This window comes from Bombus vosnesenskii, unplaced genomic scaffold, assembly GCF_011952255.1.
Source record: "Bombus vosnesenskii isolate JDL3184/JDL3185 unplaced genomic scaffold, Bvos_JDL3184-5_v1.1 scf7180000013403, whole genome shotgun sequence".
In the NCBI taxonomy this organism is placed as follows: Eukaryota; Metazoa; Arthropoda; class Insecta; order Hymenoptera; family Apidae; genus Bombus; species Bombus vosnesenskii.
Genome location: NW_022883026.1, coordinates 328045 through 345136, shown reverse-complemented (window position 1 = coordinate 345136; position 17092 = coordinate 328045). Strand labels below are relative to the sequence as shown.

The window sequence follows — 17092 nt, the reverse complement described above, 5'->3', positions numbered from 1 at the left end:
AAATATATAACGTATTTTAGTTTTCAAAAGAAATTTCAAGTTTGTGAAGTCGATGATATAATTTTAAATATAAACTAGATAGTACAGAAAAGCTTATTTTTATGTCTCGTCTTTCGAAATTTCCCTACACATATATTCCATACACGTAATTGTGTTTACATATAGTCGTACAACTATGAATTTAATAAAATAGTAATGTCATTACTGCGTAAGATATAGTTTTCTGCTATGAAACTTCCAAAATTTTAAAAGAATAAGATCTAAGAATTAGAAACAAAAATTAATATAATTACGATTAACTGCGGTTAAATATAAATCGTGATGATAATACGCGTGTTAATTAAATATACGTATTACTTTCACGTTTAATAATTTACGTGTCTTCATGCAAGAAACCGTTGTAAATTCAATCATATCGTTTCATCTGATACAGTTTTTAAAGGATTACTGCAAATTGGCGAAACCTTATGTAAACGAGCATTTGTCCAAAAAAATTCCAAGTTTGGATGAATTAAGATCTCTGGTCGAATAGGAATTTATTAATTCTTATGGATTAATTCTACCTGCGCGGTATTTGCGCCCGGATGTTTAACCATAGCTGGCAAGAGCGCCAATCTCGTGGAAAGTAAATCGTTATCCATGGTAGTTGCAAATTCAATCATTTCTGCGATGATGATTCATCGCGAGTCCCGACTTTTCGCTTGCGCGATCACTGAATATGTACTTTCCTACGATCGTGCCGCACGGAAGCAGCAATAACGCGTGTAACGACACACACATACATACGCACACATTTGCTTGGTTTATCTTCCCTTGAAATAAAACAGGCCATTCAACTTGTCACGTTAGTGGTTGGTAAACGCAATCACGGCAGCAAATGGTGCCAGGTTAAAACGTTCTTGGCGAATACCGACGGGGAAATGTTCAAGTTACGCATGGATGATGAAAATCTTTGCACATTAGTAGAAGAAACTTCGTGGATACGTTGCTTAAAAGGAACGATACGAAGTTTCAAAGATAGCCGAGGTATTAGCCAGTTCGTTTTTCAATCTCCCCGACAATTAAATTCTTTTGAACGCAGCAGATTGTTTAACGCGTTTTTCGTTAATCGAATTTTCATTATCCATGCGTAATTAATTATATTAGCTATATTTTCGCTAATAATTTAGGTAATTTCTGCTGGTATTGAAAGGAAGAAAAATCTATGTAATCAAATTCTTTTTTTAATGTTTCCGAGACTCACAGTCAAGTAAACAAATAGCAACAACGCGACGTAAAAAATGCGTACGAAACACGTGTTGGTTGAATGGAATCAATATTGTTAACAGCACACGTTCCTGGCTTTCAAATCGTAATTGTATCCAGCTTACCAGCCAAACACGGCCTCGGAAGCAGCTCCGCCCTGGTCGTGGCGTTGTATACATTTTTTGAAGCGATTACAAATACTTATACGGGCAATGTTATGGGGAAGACGTTGATATGTCACTTGGTGGAGAAATTAGCGTCAGACTCTTGTAAAGTTCGTATGTCGGATGTTTCAACTTCTGTTATCGGGAACGAGGATGAGATTTTCGCATTCAATGCAATTGGAACGCCATTGATGTTCAATTGATTCTTATCGAATTAAACAATGTTAAAAAAATTAAATTATTGAAACGGCGTGGCGACGAACGTAATCGAATATGTTGCGAAGAAATTATGATAATGATGAACACAATGTCTCGATGGCGTACTCATCCGATCGGTGTGTCCATGATGGAATTTTTATTTCCGCAAGAAACAATGGAAACGGCCAATGATGTGATTGACGAGGATAAAAGAATAGTGGAAATGACGAATGCGATTAGAAATGAACAGTGGGAAGAATTGGGTAGGATTATTTATCAAATGTTTCGGTATATCATGTAGCTTGATTAATTAACTTGATATTTTGTTTTGCCATTGCGTAGTATTAATATCGTATAATTCATATAAGCAAGTATTTTACATAGCTTGTTAAAATATTACACGGAATGTAAATACAATACACTATTTAGGCTGTAGTTTTTTTAAATATATATATTTAGGTATCTTTTCTTATAATAGCAGGTCGCATATTCGACTTCAATTAATATGTTTCAAAATTAGTTTATTTATGTACCGCACATGTTTCCTTAAAAATAACTCAACTCTCGTTACGTCTCTCTGTAAACTTCGATTTAACGTTCATAACGTACATTATAGGAAAACTCTTACGAGAAAATCATCGTTCTACGTATAAACACTTAAATTTTTTACCCGATGATATTAAACGTATCAAAAACATATTCGAAACTATAGAAGGATATATTAGGGGCCAGTGTTATCAATTACGGTACATCTATCGTCACATTGGTAATTTAATTACCTTCTTTTAAAAATAAAATACTTATTTAAAAAAAAGAAAAGAAAGAAAAATGGAATGAAATAAACGAAAACTAAATCTCTATACATTTTGCTCGTATCAGAAAGAAACAAAAGTCTAAATATAAATGAAAATACGTATTATACGATTATATTAAGTAAAATATTAATTAGCATATTACATTTCCTTATGAGGCGAATACCAACTTCAACATTTGTTGTAATCATATAACTATGTCTCCCAACAGGTACAAAAATCGAAACTAAAAACTTTCAATTCTTTTTTGACTCGTACGAAAATTCCTCAACAAGAATATCATTTAATGAAGGCATGTACAGGAGTATCTATAATTTATACGTACGAACGACCCTTATACCCTTAGAATATAAAATATTCTTCACACCCGAAATTAATAATTAAATGTCATCTTAGTGAGAAAAGTAATATTGAAGAATATAATCATAGAAAATATTTCATACTGGAGTTCGTTCATACCATATCATTATTTATGTGCAAATCTCCTAAACTTTAATCAAACTCTTTTAAACATCTCATACTTAATCCTTTTACATATTTTGTTCTTGCTATAAATATACACATAGGAACCTTTATATCTGTGTATATTTCATCGTTTTTATATTATTTTAACCATTGTTTTTACGTATGGCAACAGCTGATAAACGAGTTCAATAAAAGAAAAATAGAAGAGTTTTACGAAATAATTTTCATTTGAGCAGAAAATATTACGTGGACTTGTTATAGTGCAAAATTGATCTTTTTGATGGAATGTGTATTTGATTGGTCGTCAACTTGCGTACGCGAATTACGCATGCGCATAGTAATACTATATTTGCTTTTCTATTTCTCTCCTCCTCTCACGTCCTCAAGATTCTCTTACATTTTCCTCTTCTTCTATGCACATAGTATTCGTTCTTTCTTTTTCATAAATATAAACACTATTACAATGCGCGTGCGAACATACGAAGAGACAATACTATAATGCATGTAACTCGTCTTTGTAATTGGGTACAAAGAAACGAAATTCGCGTTTGCACATCACATTACTAAGAGCACTTAAACCACGCGACACTTAAGTGCGTTATAAAAATACGTAATATTATTATGGTAAAATTCATAGTTTCCAGTTCGAACGACTGCATTTACTTATTGGAAAATGGAATTTTCGCGATGACAATATCTGTATCATAGTGTGCGGTAGTTTTGTTCATTGAATGCTCTATAGACTTTCCAAGTGGCAAAACTGATTGCCATTAAACACGTAGCTAAAATGATGCCACCTACAAAAGGGAAACGTTTTACTTAATCATGTGATAACATCGCAAGTTTCAATGTACGCGTGTATTTCTAATATCTCCAAGCAAAATGACTATTTGAGGAAGCAACAAAATACATACAAACAGAATGTATCGTTTTTTACTTACCTAAAAAGCTAAGTCCATCAAAGTGTCGTTGTGTATAAGATGGAACAATTTTTGTCGATGATGGAACTGGAGTAGTTATAGGTGTTGATGAAACGATAGGTGTTGTATTGTTCGTAGTAGTAGGTGTAACTATAGTCGTAGATGTAGAGTTTTCAGGCGTAGGTGTTTGTTTGGTTGTTATTGACGAAGTTGTAGGTGTTGAAGTTATCGTAGTTGTTGTTGAATTGGTGGATTCTGTACCATGATCATTGTCAGGAGCAGTATCGGTTTTTGTTTTGTTACCAATAGTGGTGTTAGTAGCAGGAATAGTAGCAATGGTACTGGTAATATTGTCATTGACATCTGCATTTTTAGTTACATTGGTACTAGAATCCTGAACTAGTGCAGCAGGACTCGAGGAATTTTTAATAGATGCAGTACTATTGACTAGATCCACTGTCTGCTGATTGATAGATTTAGTATCTCCTTGGGTCGTAGCAGCTGTGTAAAGAATTAATATTACATATATTATTATAAAATCTTTCCTTTGAAGCTGCTTATAATAAAAAAGGTAACAAAGGTAAAAAGTGTAATTAGAAATGAAAACAATATAAACGAGATATAATTATTACAGTTTAAAAAGGAAATGAATTTGTACATTTTAAAAAATGGGTAATAACGTAAAATAAAATTAATCGAAGTAAAACGATATCACGTAAAAGAGCTGAGGATCTCGTAGAAATGAATAAAATTGTGCAAGATGATTATTTACTGTATCTAATAAACTTTAGCGATTATATTCGTTAGATCGCAAAATCTCCTGCCGTATGGCTAAGCGTATAGACAATCGTAAATATAAAATCGATAATGGTAAAATTCTACAGCAACATAGTACAACTATTAATTAAAGAGTGCGAATAAACGATTGAAGGATTAAACGATTACACGATTAGACGATAAAAAGATGAGGGATTTTAGGTACGCCTATGTTTCTAGAGACATCGAGAAATATAGCAAGGGTCTGTCTTGTGTAATACGAAACAAGTGAACGTGCCACTGCGTGCAAACGAAAAATGCCTGTAAGTACGCGAACCAGTACGTATATTACTATTTCTCGCGTAAATCGAATATTTTACGCGACGTTTCGAGAAGTATTAAAAACATAGATTCAATATGTATCAACGTAACAATAGTTAAATGTAAAACGTTTATTAAACGCCACGTAGATGACCGATGTTCGACAGAGAATTTTCCGTTAAAGTCGATTATGTTTCGTGCACATATTAAATAAATGAATGCACGCGCCATCAACGGTACACGTAGCTTGAACAAAATATTACAAGAAAACGGCGCAGTACCGAATTGATTAGTAAATTAAAAAACAAAGTTAACGAAGCAAATATGTACATGGTGAAATATTAATATGTATATACTCACCATTGTCAGCCGCGATGGAGCAAATTGCCGCAGCTAATAAAACGCAGGTTATATACACTAATCTCATTTTTACGGCGAAAATGCGAACAATCTCAACAGTCGCGTATGATCTTTACCAAAAGGCCGATGTCGTTGAATGGATTCCCCGATACAAACAAGTACAGAAACGCAGGACGTAAGCTTCTGCCAAAGCTGAAAATGAACTGATCGCTGTCGCTAGCATCAGCTTCCACTTCCACCAATTGCAACTGTACGAAGACAGTAGCGACGCTATACGTAGTATGTGTATAACTTTGGTTTTTAAATATATTCCCTAGATCATTCTTAATTTCTTGTTTACCACGGCTCTCCTCCAAACAATATTTTTTGTCGCCAATCTTCAAGACTTAATTCAGAATTTAAATGTTGTAACGTACTTGAAACATATGCATTTAAAATACTCATTAATTACTCATCAACGATTTCTAATTTGGAGAGAAGAGATTCAATATAAATAAATAAATATGTATACTTCCATTAATTTTTTTTTATTTGGATAGTAAAATAATTTATGTGTGTGTAAGGACTTGGCAGCACCTGGAGATCAGCGGATCACAGATTAAGAATCGCGGCCGTAAATGGTTTGTATGACGTAATCAAAAAATTGTAGATATTATTTTTGTTTCATGCATTATCGGTAAAAATTTGGTAAATTCACTCGTATAACGTTTTTCAATATACATATCCTCTACACTCTACATTGTTGTATGATATATTATTGTATGATATATTAATTAAAATTAATTATTTGATGAAAAAAAATATCGTAATGCAACGGAGAATACTGGAATTTTCTCGAATAAAATACATTATATGTGTAGGTTACTCGTGTACAGGGTTATTCGAAATATGTGAAAACGTTATGGAAGGTAGGATAGATTCGGTATTTAATAGATGAAAATGGGATAAATTCGAACTTTGAAAAGCGAAGAAAATGAACGAAAAAGGAAAGGAAGAAAATGATTCGTTGCTTGGAATATTTGAAGAGCTTTACGATTGAAATTTTGAAGTAGTATCGACTAAGGGATCTTCTAACAACTTAGCATAATACTTGTAATTGGAGTAGAGAAAAAATGAACCAACCAGCAGGGAGTGGAGTAAAACCGGTGAGGTGCACATACCAAAGCGCATATGGACGTTATGTTGTTTTACATTCTGCTCTTGTTCGTGGCGGGTTGTTTGCAGGATATTGTAATAGAGTGGCGCACTCTGGCGTTGTAGCGAGACATCGAAGAGGAACGGTCGGGAATGCCGATGATGCGCGGTCAGCGGTCTGCTGGATCAGTGCTGGTGGTTGATGCGAAGCGAGTGTACGGTAGTGCACGGTCGCTTCGCGTACACGGCTTTGTACGAACTGTTTTCGTTCTGTCGGTGTTTCGTTAAAGCGTGCTCGTACTACTTGATGTAACCGCGTGAAAACATTCTCGGTAGGGAAGATATAGACGACGAAGGTTGATCGCGAGATAAAAGCGACGAGGAGGTGTAATCTTTTGGAAAGAAAGAACAGTTGGAAGCGAGGGTAGCGAGTGACGAAGGACGAGTCGAGGAACGTAGGGCAGGGTGCCTCGCCACCGGCCTACGAATAAACGACAAGAGAAATGGGCCGGTCCGTACTTACGTGATAGGAGGTGCATGAGCGCGCGCGCGCTCGCACTCGCCTGCGTGTGTATGTGCGTGCGTGTGTCATCATCGCTGTGCGAGTGTGTACGCGAGCGAGGGGGCGAGAAAGGGTGAAAATAGTTTGATTAGATTTGGAAAGTGATTGAGAGCCGATCTCGGGGGCTGGTGGCGGAGGTGGTGGAGGTGGAGGTGGAGGAGGTGGTGTTGGTGTTGGTGTTGGTGGTGGTGGTGGTTGTGCTGGTGGTGGTGGCGGTGGTGGTGGTCGCGATCGCGATCGCGTCCGTCTCTCGACTCTGAACTAACCGAAAAGCCGTGCGCAACCATCGTCACGCAAGATGACAGCGAAGTATGTTTTTATCACGCTGATGAACGCGGCTTTTCTTTGCCTGGCATCAAGTATACTCTCGGAATCGGCCGGAGCTTCCTGCAAGTGGTTGTCAGAGGGTGGGAACGACACGCGGTCCGCGGACTGCACCCTTCGAGTGTTGGATCCTGGCGCGATCACCGGTCTGGTTGCGTCGCTCGACGGCGCTCTCAAGCTACGGATACGTTGCAGCGACGTCCATCACTTCGAGAGTAGCTTCAACGCTCACAGTTGGCAACGTCTGACCAGCTTGCACGAATTGCACGTGCACGGCTGTAAGGTACTGCGGATACCAGAGGGTGCGTTTCAACCGCTCCTCGAGTTGAAGAAACTGACTGTGCAAACGTTCAACGCGGTATGGGGTGCCAGCCGTTTTCTCGAACTCGCGCCGGACTCTTTCCATGGTTTGCGCGAATTACACACTTTGGAGATCGTGGAGAGCAACGTGCAAGCGTTGCCGGCGAAACTACTCTGCTCGCTGGATAATCTGCAAACGTTGAATCTGACGGAGAATCGTTTGCACGACGTGAGCGACATCGGATTAAATCGACGCGGTGGCGATTCGATCGAAGGAGTGGAAGTAGTCGAGGGAGCCGACGGAACCGACGACGATTCGCCACCGTGTCGCGCTGACATTCGAATTCTAGATCTGTCGCGTAACGAGATCACGCGTTTACAAGAGAACAGCCCGCTGCTTGGCCTTCGTCAGCTGCAAGAGTTGCACCTGCAGCGGAACTCGATCGTCGAAATTGCCAGTGACGCGCTCCAAGGGCTGACCGTATTGCGTACATTTAACGCCAGCTATAATTCGTTGGACTCGTTGCCCGAAGGTCTGTTCGCCAGTACGAGGGAGCTTCGAGAGATACACCTGGCGTACAACGGGCTCCGCGACCTGCCCAGGGGTATATTCACCCGGCTGGAGCAGCTGCTCGTGCTAAATCTTGCGGGCAATCGACTCGGCAGTGACCGCGTCGACGAGACAACGTTTCTCGGACTGATTCGGCTGATCGTTCTCGACCTCTCTTACAACATGCTCACGCACATCGACGCGCGTATGTTCAAGGACCTGTTCTTCCTGCAGATCCTCGATCTTAGGAACAATACGATCGATCGGATCGAGAGCAACGCTTTTCTCCCACTTTACAATCTGCATACCCTCGAGCTGTCCGACAACAAGCTTCACACCGTGGGAGCGCAACTGTTCAACGGTCTGTTTGTTCTGAATCGGCTAACGTTGTCCGGCAACGCAATCGCCAGCATCGATCCGCTCGCGTTTCGCAACTGTTCGGACCTGAAGGAACTGGATCTGAGTGGTAACGAGCTTACGTCGGTGCCGGACGCGTTACGCGACCTCGCTCTCCTGAAAACCCTCGACTTGGGCGAGAATCGGATTAGCAATTTCTACAACGGCTCGTTCCGCAATCTGGATCAACTGACGGGTCTGCGACTGATCGGCAACGACATCGGCAATCTGTCGCGCGGCATGCTCTGGGATCTACCAAATCTGCAGATTCTGAATTTAGCTAGAAACAAGGTGCAACACGTCGAGAGATACGCTTTTGAACGGAACGTGCGACTCGAAGCGATTAGACTCGATGGAAACTTCCTGTCCGACATTAACGGCGTTTTCACCAATATCGCCAGTTTGCTGCTGCTCAATCTGTCGGAGAATCATATCGAGTGGTTCGACTACGCGTTCATACCTGGCAACTTGAAATGGTTGGATATACACGGGAATTTTATCGAAAGCTTGGGCAACTATTACAAGATTCGCGACTCGAAGGTGAAAACCTTGGACGCCAGCCACAACCGTGTTACCGAGTTGTCCCCGTTGTCCGTGCCGGACAGCGTAGAGTTACTGTTCATAAATAACAACTACATCAGTCTGGTACGACCTAACACGTTCAGGGACAAAGAGAACCTGACCAGGGTCGACATGTACGCGAACATGATCGAGACGATGGAGCTGACGTCGTTGCTATTGACTAAAGTACCGGAAGATCGAGCTCTGCCGGAGTTCTACATCGGTGGAAATCCGTTCAACTGCAACTGTTCGATGGATTGGCTGCCAGCGATCAACAATCAGACATCGACCAGGGAGTATCCACGTATCATGGACTTGGACAACGTAATGTGTCGTACATCCGGACCACGTGGCGTAGCCATTGTGTCCGCGTCAACGGCCAGGTCCGAGCAGTTTCTCTGCCGCTACGAGGCCCATTGTTTCGCCCTGTGCCATTGCTGTGATTTCGACGCGTGCGACTGTGAGATGACCTGCCCGGCAGGTTGCAAGTGTTACAACGACCGCACATGGAACACGAACGCCGTCGATTGCTCCGGCCTGACCGTCGAGGAGATACCGCGGCGGATCCCGATGGACGCTACCGAGGTCTACTTGGACGGGAACGTGTTGCGCGAGTTGCAGAACCACGTGTTCATAGGACGGAAGAACATGCGAGTGCTGTACGTGAACGCCAGTGGCATCGAATCGATCCAGAACCGTACGTTCAACGGGCTGAACAATCTGCAGATTCTTCATCTGGAAGACAATCGGATACGCGAGCTGAAGGGGTTCGAATTCGAACGGTTGTCCCATCTGCGCGAACTCTATCTGCAAAACAATCTGATCGGATTCATCGGTAACCTGACCTTCCTGCCGTTGCGTTCGCTCGAGATATTGAGACTCAGTGGAAATCGATTGGTGACTTTTCCGGTATGGCAGGTCACTCTGAACGCTCGCCTCGTCGAGCTGTCTCTGGGCAGCAACCCGTGGTCCTGTCGATGCAAGTTCTTGCAAGAGCTGTCCTCGTGGGTTTCCGACAACGCGCATAAGGTGGTGGACGCTAGCGACGTTTGGTGCTACTACGGGGGGGACGCGAGACCAGCGTACCGGCGCCGCTTGAACGTCAACGAAACGGTCTGTTCCGATTACTTTTCTCAAGGTGGCGTCATCGAGAGTATCATGGTTTCCGATTATTTGCCTCTGGTGGCCGCAACGCTCTCGGCGGTGCTGGTTATTCTGGTGATCGTCGTGCTCGCCTTTATATTCCGCGAACCGGTCGGTGCGTGGGCGTACTCTAAGTACGGTTTACGGTTTCTGCGGGCCGGCAAACCGTCGGGCAAGTCGAGCGGAGCCGCGACGATGCCGGCCGCGGCTGCACCGATGGCCGCCGCGTGCTGCGACGCCGATCGCGAACGCCTCTACGATTGTTACGTTTGCTACAGTCCGAACGACGAGGATTTCGTGGTGCACTCGTTGGCGATGGAACTGGAGCACGGCACCGCAGGATTTCGGCTGTGCCTGCATCATCGCGACTTACCATGCGTACTTCGTGCTTCCGCACCGGCCCCGATCATCTTAGAAGCGGTGGACGCGTCCCGCCGTGTCCTCATAGTTCTCACTCGTAACTTCGTGCAAACCGAATGGTCCCGTTTCGAGTTTCGCGCGGCGCTTCACGAAGCACTCCGGGGACGAGCGGCGCAGTTGATCGTCGTTCAAGCGGGACACGCGTGCCCGGAAGTGGAACGCGATCCCGAGCTACGACCGTACCTTCGAACCGCGGCGGCGATCCTTACCTGGGGCGAGAAGAGGTTCTGGGAACGTCTCCGATACGCGATACCGTCATCGGTCAATACGATGATGAATCCCGCCGATATATCCGTCGAGAGTAAATCGTCGCCCCTCGTTTATAAGCGTAACATCAACACGTACACGTTGGACTGTATCGGTAGCGAGAAGACGAGCGTGTCGACGCTACGCGCCCAAGAACGTGGTCAAAGATCTCTGTTTAAAGACTCGTCGTCCTCGCCAACGACCGCGTTGATGTTGCAACACGCGCCGCCCGCCTATTCTTGCGGCACGGTCTCCATGCCTCAGCAACAGCTGCCACCTTCGTCCCCGCAGCCTAGGCTGACCGTCAATCACGCCTATCGAGACGCGGTTACCGTGCCAGGTAGCAATCTCATCGGCACCAACAACACCACCATCAGCAGCGGCAGCAGCGAGGATCACAGGAGACCGCTGTCCGAGCACATATACTCGTCCATCGACTCGGATTATTCCACGCTGGAGAGAACCGCCTGGAGACAGCAACAACCGCCGCCTCCGCCACCGCCACCATCTTCCGGCCAGGCCTATCTCGTCTAGCTTCGCGCGCACCGATTCTCTTCTGCTTGTGATATACCTTGGATAAACGTGAACGAGGAGCTTTTCTTGCTTTTTGTGTTCCGTTCCACTGCCGTTTCACTACCGTTTCACTGCCATTTTACTGCCGTTTCACTACCTGTCGCAAAGAGGACGGTATGACCGCCGAGCGTCTGAGTATCTAAGCGTCCAACTGGCTCCAACGAACTAGCCGACTAACCAATTTGGACAATCGATAAACGAAACATATATTTTCTCGATTTTTAATTCGCGTATCGAGTGTCCATGGTTACTAGGGGAACGGGAGAGAACATCGAATTCGATTCGCCGCACCACTATACACGTACCTCGGGAGATCGTCGTCGAGCTGCTGTCGCCTTTTCACAGGCTGTGCTTAAAACGAGGGAGACGTTGTTAGTAGCGATAGAGGAACGCGCGATTAGTCCAAAGCATATACTATGTTACACGCGACTACTATCCAAATATTTGTCCGCGACGATCTTTTTTCTTTTCTCGTGAAACGCGCTCTTGCTTTGTTTGATCGGTAAAGGCGTGATTGTTCACTTTTCCACTCTTGCCTGTTCCCCCATCCCCCCTTTTTCCATCCCTTTTCCTTTTTCCCCTATTCGGTCTATTCCCCTATTCCGTCTCTCTTTTTCTTCTTTTCTCCTCTTCTATGTACCTCCCCACCCCCGCCCGTTATCTCTGGTCCCCGTCTATAGCAGGCTGCTCTCTCTTTCGTTGTACAACTAATTGCGCGCGCGCGCACACAAACTGTATCGTGCGAATTTCTGAATGGCGTCTCGCGAGAATCTAGTTCGACGGACACTCTCTTCTCCGCTCCCTCTTCCACTTGGCTCGACGACTTTACACCGAGCAATAAAGTATAAACACACGCCGTCTCCTTTGCGCCGTGAAATTGGTTTTAATGGCGATTTAGGGCCACGCTCTTGTACATATCTATTATTATACGGAAGAAAGGAAACGCAATATGTAAATAAGATTGCAAAATGTTGCAAGTTTGTGTCGACGTACGTGTACATTGTATATATATATATATTATAACTATCAACTATACATATACGAGAGGGAACGATACGTCGATTCGGACGTGTTACGGTTTTATCGGCGCGTAGAAAGAGAGAGAGTTTTAGCTTGGATTTTGAATTCTCGACTAGATAGACGATGACTTTTTGTAATTTTATATGTCCGGTCCGATGATAACACTGTACGATATGTAAATATGTATATCACAAAACGTTTCGCCTCGTGTAAAATATTATTCGCCGCGTAAGAATAAAAAGGAAGGGAGGAAGAAGTTACGAAAATACAAATCGAGAAACAAAGCTCGTAATTATGAGTGAGAAACGGAAAAAATGGAGAAGCATGCGCTTTGCGATACTGTGAACTCACACGACACAGGTTGCGCGTATGTCGTAAACTTAACTGTATACTTGATTTATTTAAATCATGTGAATAAATTTATAAAATACGTTATTACACGCTTGCGAGCCTATACCCCGATTCTGCAACCGCTTCCCAATCCGCATACTGATTTCTACGCGCGTGAATACTCTAATATATTGTATACACATCGTACATACTACAGTGTAGTACGAGTCTCGGATCATCCACTTTTTTGCCATTTCCGATCTTCGATAGTCTAAGACTATCCTTGTCGCTCTGTGACAGTTTCTCCGCGTGTAAACTTCCGTTCTTGCCCAGATTTTTCTCGGAAGGCTGATTTCCATAGTCCTTCGCTCGTATCCTTTCATAGAAACGTTCGCGAGCCGAGGGAAACCATAAACACGTAGTGGATTGCGATGGCAATGTATCTTCGATCTTCGTTTCTCTATAACAGCACGTGGAAACGTTTCTTGAAAGTATGTTCGCTTGCCACTGTGTAATATGGATAACGTGGATGGTCTGAAACTCGCCCACGATACTATTATACTTTGTTTCGATCAAATTTTCTCGTCTGTCGTACGAAATTAGTCACGCGTAAATATTTCACGCGGTACTTAAGTAAGTAGGTAAGTGTGCATCCTTCCTATTGTTCCGATGGAAAGACGCTAAATTTTTTCATTTTCGTTCTCCCCTTTTTTCCAGTGAGTATCTCTACGTTATCGTCATACGTCATTTATAGCGTATTTTTGCCACTATATTTTACCTGGTATTGTTCAAACAAATCGAAAGAGATACAAGCCGAATTGATCGTGTGTTTACGCCACGTATGCTTGTTTTCAAATACATATTCCATCCCACGTTTGATCAGAATATTTGCAAATATATTCTATGGAAATGACCTGTGTAACAGTGTGTTGTTTCTCATATAACCGTCGTTGTCGTTACATATACCGTACTATGTACTATATAGATCGCGAACGGAACATTGATCCTAGTCAGCGCCACCGCGCACTCACTGCACACCATCTGCACACTTACATTATTAATGCGCCTACTCCACCGCCGCAGGCTCCACGTACCACAAAGACCAATGTTTCTATTTGGAAAATCTTTTTCTCTCTCGACAAACGGACAAACGATCCACGACATTCCCACTTCTCAACATCGACCAAACTAGAGATTCGTGAATCGTCGTCGAGAGTTCCGAGTACCTATCGACGTACTATATGCTTCTCGTTTTGTCTTCGATCGCGTTTCGTAAGCCAATTTCCCTCGTTGGGAAAATCTTTCAACGTACCTCGTTCGCAGAACGACGACAGCGAAAAAAAAAAAGAAGTTATACACGACGGTCGCGTACTCAACGTACTCAACGTGTAATACACGTTTTTATTCCACAGAGAAGAGCTTACCAGGTGTAGGGAAATAAAACGAGCCCGAGGAAAGTTTGTCAGTAAAGTTTTAAACGCATAGTTGTTCCAAGTGCTGATAGAAATCTGTCTCGTTCTCTTTTGTTTCCCTTTGTACGTTCGTTCTTCGTTGCTCGTCCATTCGTTTACGCCTCTTTACCCTTCTTTTCTACGTATAGCGAGCGAGCAGCCAGGTGTCGTTTAAGCGCGCTAGTATCGCATAGATATTCGTAAAATATAACTCGGGCGGTGCTCCGGTAATCGAGCGCGAGTGGGCAGTACGCTGGAAACCAGTTTTCTCGGTTCACCGCGGTATGTAAGTACAGCTGTAATTACTCGCACACCGTACTTATGCCGGCCACGTGATCGAATCTAGCCATAGGCTCACAGGGAATCGAGTCTACGGGGCATTCTCGGCGTGGTGCGGCGCGGTGCGCGAGCGCGCGATCTTTGCGGTATCCGCGAGAACCGCGCGCCAATTTCCGTTCCGTATCGTGCCGGTAAGAGCGCGCACAAGGCGGGTCGATTGCACGAGGTTTGCTCTCACTACTGCACCACGCGATTCAGGAGAAAGGGAATTCACGGATAAAACGGTCGAGCGTCCTCGAGATTCGCGAGAGCACCTTTCACCGGAGATGAAAAGAGAGAGGAGGGGGTGGGCGCCACGCGTCGCGTCAAGTTCGTTATATGGGTCGTTCTTGCGAAACACCATTGAGGACTAAAGCCGAGCAATTGTCGGCCTTGAAGATCGCGTCCGATCCCAATGGCGCAACCGACAGGACATTGGCCTGCATCCGATCCCTGTATGCTCCGGTATGCTCCGCGATTTACATACCGGCCTTACGTACCTTACACGCTTCCTACATCCCATTTGTTCCCTCTTCTTCTTCTTTCTCTTTTCCTTTTTCCCCTATCTCGCCATACCTTCGCCTTCCCTCTTCTCGACGACAACAAAATAGTAGTAATCTTCCCGTTGGTATATTGCTCTTTCGATCGGTAACTCCCTTATCGATAATGAAATCAATTTTGCGCCGAGTTTCACCTCCGCCTTCGACAGTTACGCCCCTGCTTCCCGCTACCCCGCTTCCCTCTTTTCTTTGCCCTGGTAACGATGCAATGCCAAGCGGCTCAGGGAGAGATCTAATACCGATTTTTTTTTGTCGGCAGATCTCCTTCCCTCTCTCTTCTCTCTTTTTCTCTCTCTCTCTCTCTCTCCCTCTACATTGTGACAATAACCTTTACATATCCTCTTGGGTCGAATTGTCATACGATACATATGCCGATGTATTCCAAAAGGCTGGCGACCCGTGCTCCGGCCTTACGGGGGTCTAAGACGTTCCGTCAACAACAAGTCAACAACCACGGTCGTCGGCCATTGCATGTAGTGCCTTTCGAATATATACCCGTTTTGCTAGTATTTGTCGGTGAGTTTGAAAGCCGCGATATCGTTGGCGGGCTTCGACTTGCGTGACGACTACCATGTTTACGGAGCGAAGTTAGCGCGACTCGTACCGTCGCGCCACCTGCGCCGTTACCTGTGCTTCCTATCCACACGCACCTATTTACAACCACCGACACATCTACCTATGACTTCGTTCGCCTATCAACCAACACTAGCTCGCATCCTTCACCTTTTGTCCCGTGCTGGCACCCGTTAAGCGTACGCCGGTGAACCCAGTAATTTTGCGAAAACTGCCACCACCGTCGTCACTGTCGTCGTTGTTGCATTCTTTGCCTCCTTCTCTATTTTCCTGCTCTTACACACGCTGTTACCCATCGCTACGACAACCAACGACGACCACGACGACGACGATGACGACGACAAGGACGACGATGCGAATACCACGTGTCTGCACGCGATCCTGTCCTGACATTTGGCTATCCTATTTCCAAGTGTTTCTCAGTATTCGAGACCTCGACCAACAGTTCCTTTAATTCTTAATTGTAACGCTAGATTTACGAGCGGCCCGTTTCTCCCTTCTCGGCAACCTGGCTTCTGTGGAAACCGCCGAGGAAAAGGTCGCTCGGTCAAAAACCTCCAATTCGTTGCTTTTACCCCGGTAAGCGGCACGAGGATCCTTTTGCAGTTACTCGATCCTGTGCTTAGACACGGGAACGGCATAAAAATCTGAGATTCCGTGAATCGAGTAGCTGGACTCTCTCGGTGGACTCTTTGAAACATGCGCGTACATACACTGAATGAGGCGGGTAAATGGGACGGATAGCGCTGCGTGACTTGTCACCGTGAACGCCACTAGATTTATATACGAATGCTAACTTGTCGCATATTTACTTGGTCGTCGAGTTCCCTTCTCGCGTATACTCCCGCCTTTCTCAACCTTTTTGAGGTACCTTTGCGAGCCTCTAACCCACCTACCAACCCACTCTCGTCTCGTTTCTCTCTATCTTTCTCTTACTCTCTCTCTCTCTCTCTCTCTCTACCATTCAACCGGTCAGCCCTTGTCGCTTTTGGCTCGCACCCCCTCGCGATGACAAGCCGCAACAATGCTAGAGTAGACAGACTGCCCGACGCCACGAGCAGATACCAACTGCCACACAGCGACGACGACTACCTTTTTTCTTGCTTCCCTTGTCGTTTTTTTTCTACTATCCATGGGGTAGGTACCTATACCTGGCCGTAAACGCCGTGTCCAGGTAGCGAGCCAACCGACTGGTCTGCGTTTATCGACCACCCATATATTCAGAAACTCGTTGCGGGGATCCGAGTGCAGTGATCCGCATAGAATCGTAACTGAAAAGATCGGACAACAACGGTCGGCTCGTTCTCTTAGATTTGTTTGTAATGCCGTTATCTGTTGCACGGGCGTCGCCATACCCTGGATGTGTGCGGATCCACCATGGGACGTGTTT

General features: G+C 44.3%; 2 protein-coding genes and 1 pseudogene across 2 annotated transcripts; 2 read left to right on the top strand and 1 right to left on the bottom strand.

Moving 5' to 3' along the window:
* The first annotated feature begins 195 nt into the window (after positions 1-195).
* On the top strand, positions 196-2065 carry LOC117237844 (annotated as a pseudogene).
* Positions 2066-2662: 597 nt separating this feature from the next.
* On the bottom strand, positions 2663-5404 carry LOC117237868 (cell wall protein DAN4-like). The gene is made up of 3 exons (XM_033502276.1): positions 5242-5404; positions 3826-4305; positions 2663-3681 (listed from the first exon to the last, which is right to left on the bottom strand). The coding sequence occupies exons 1-3, from the start codon at positions 5306-5308 to the stop codon at positions 3587-3589; spliced, it is 642 nt and encodes a 213-aa protein (XP_033358167.1). The 5' UTR covers positions 5309-5404; the 3' UTR covers positions 2663-3586.
* Positions 5405-6426: 1022 nt separating this feature from the next.
* LOC117237855 (toll-like receptor 7) lies at positions 6427-12908 on the top strand. The gene has a single exon (XM_033502240.1). It carries the CDS (start codon positions 7236-7238, stop codon positions 11409-11411), a length of 4176 nt encoding a protein of 1391 aa, XP_033358131.1. The 5' UTR covers positions 6427-7235; the 3' UTR covers positions 11412-12908.
* The last annotated feature ends 4184 nt before the right edge of the window (positions 12909-17092 follow it).

Coding starts and splice junctions, on each gene's coding strand:
- LOC117237868 (XM_033502276.1), bottom strand. CDS start 5,308: ATGAGATTAGTGTATATAACCTGCGTTTTATTAGCTGCGGCAATTTGC. Junction 4,306..5,241: donor CTCCATCGCGGCTGACAATG/GTGAGTATATAC, acceptor TTCTTTACACAG/CTGCTACGACCCAAGGAGAT. Junction 3,682..3,825: donor TGATGGACTTAGCTTTTTAG/GTAAGTAAAAAA, acceptor TCCCTTTTGTAG/GTGGCATCATTTTAGCTACG.
- LOC117237855 (XM_033502240.1), top strand. CDS start 7,236: ATGACAGCGAAGTATGTTTTTATCACGCTGATGAACGCGGCTTTTCTT.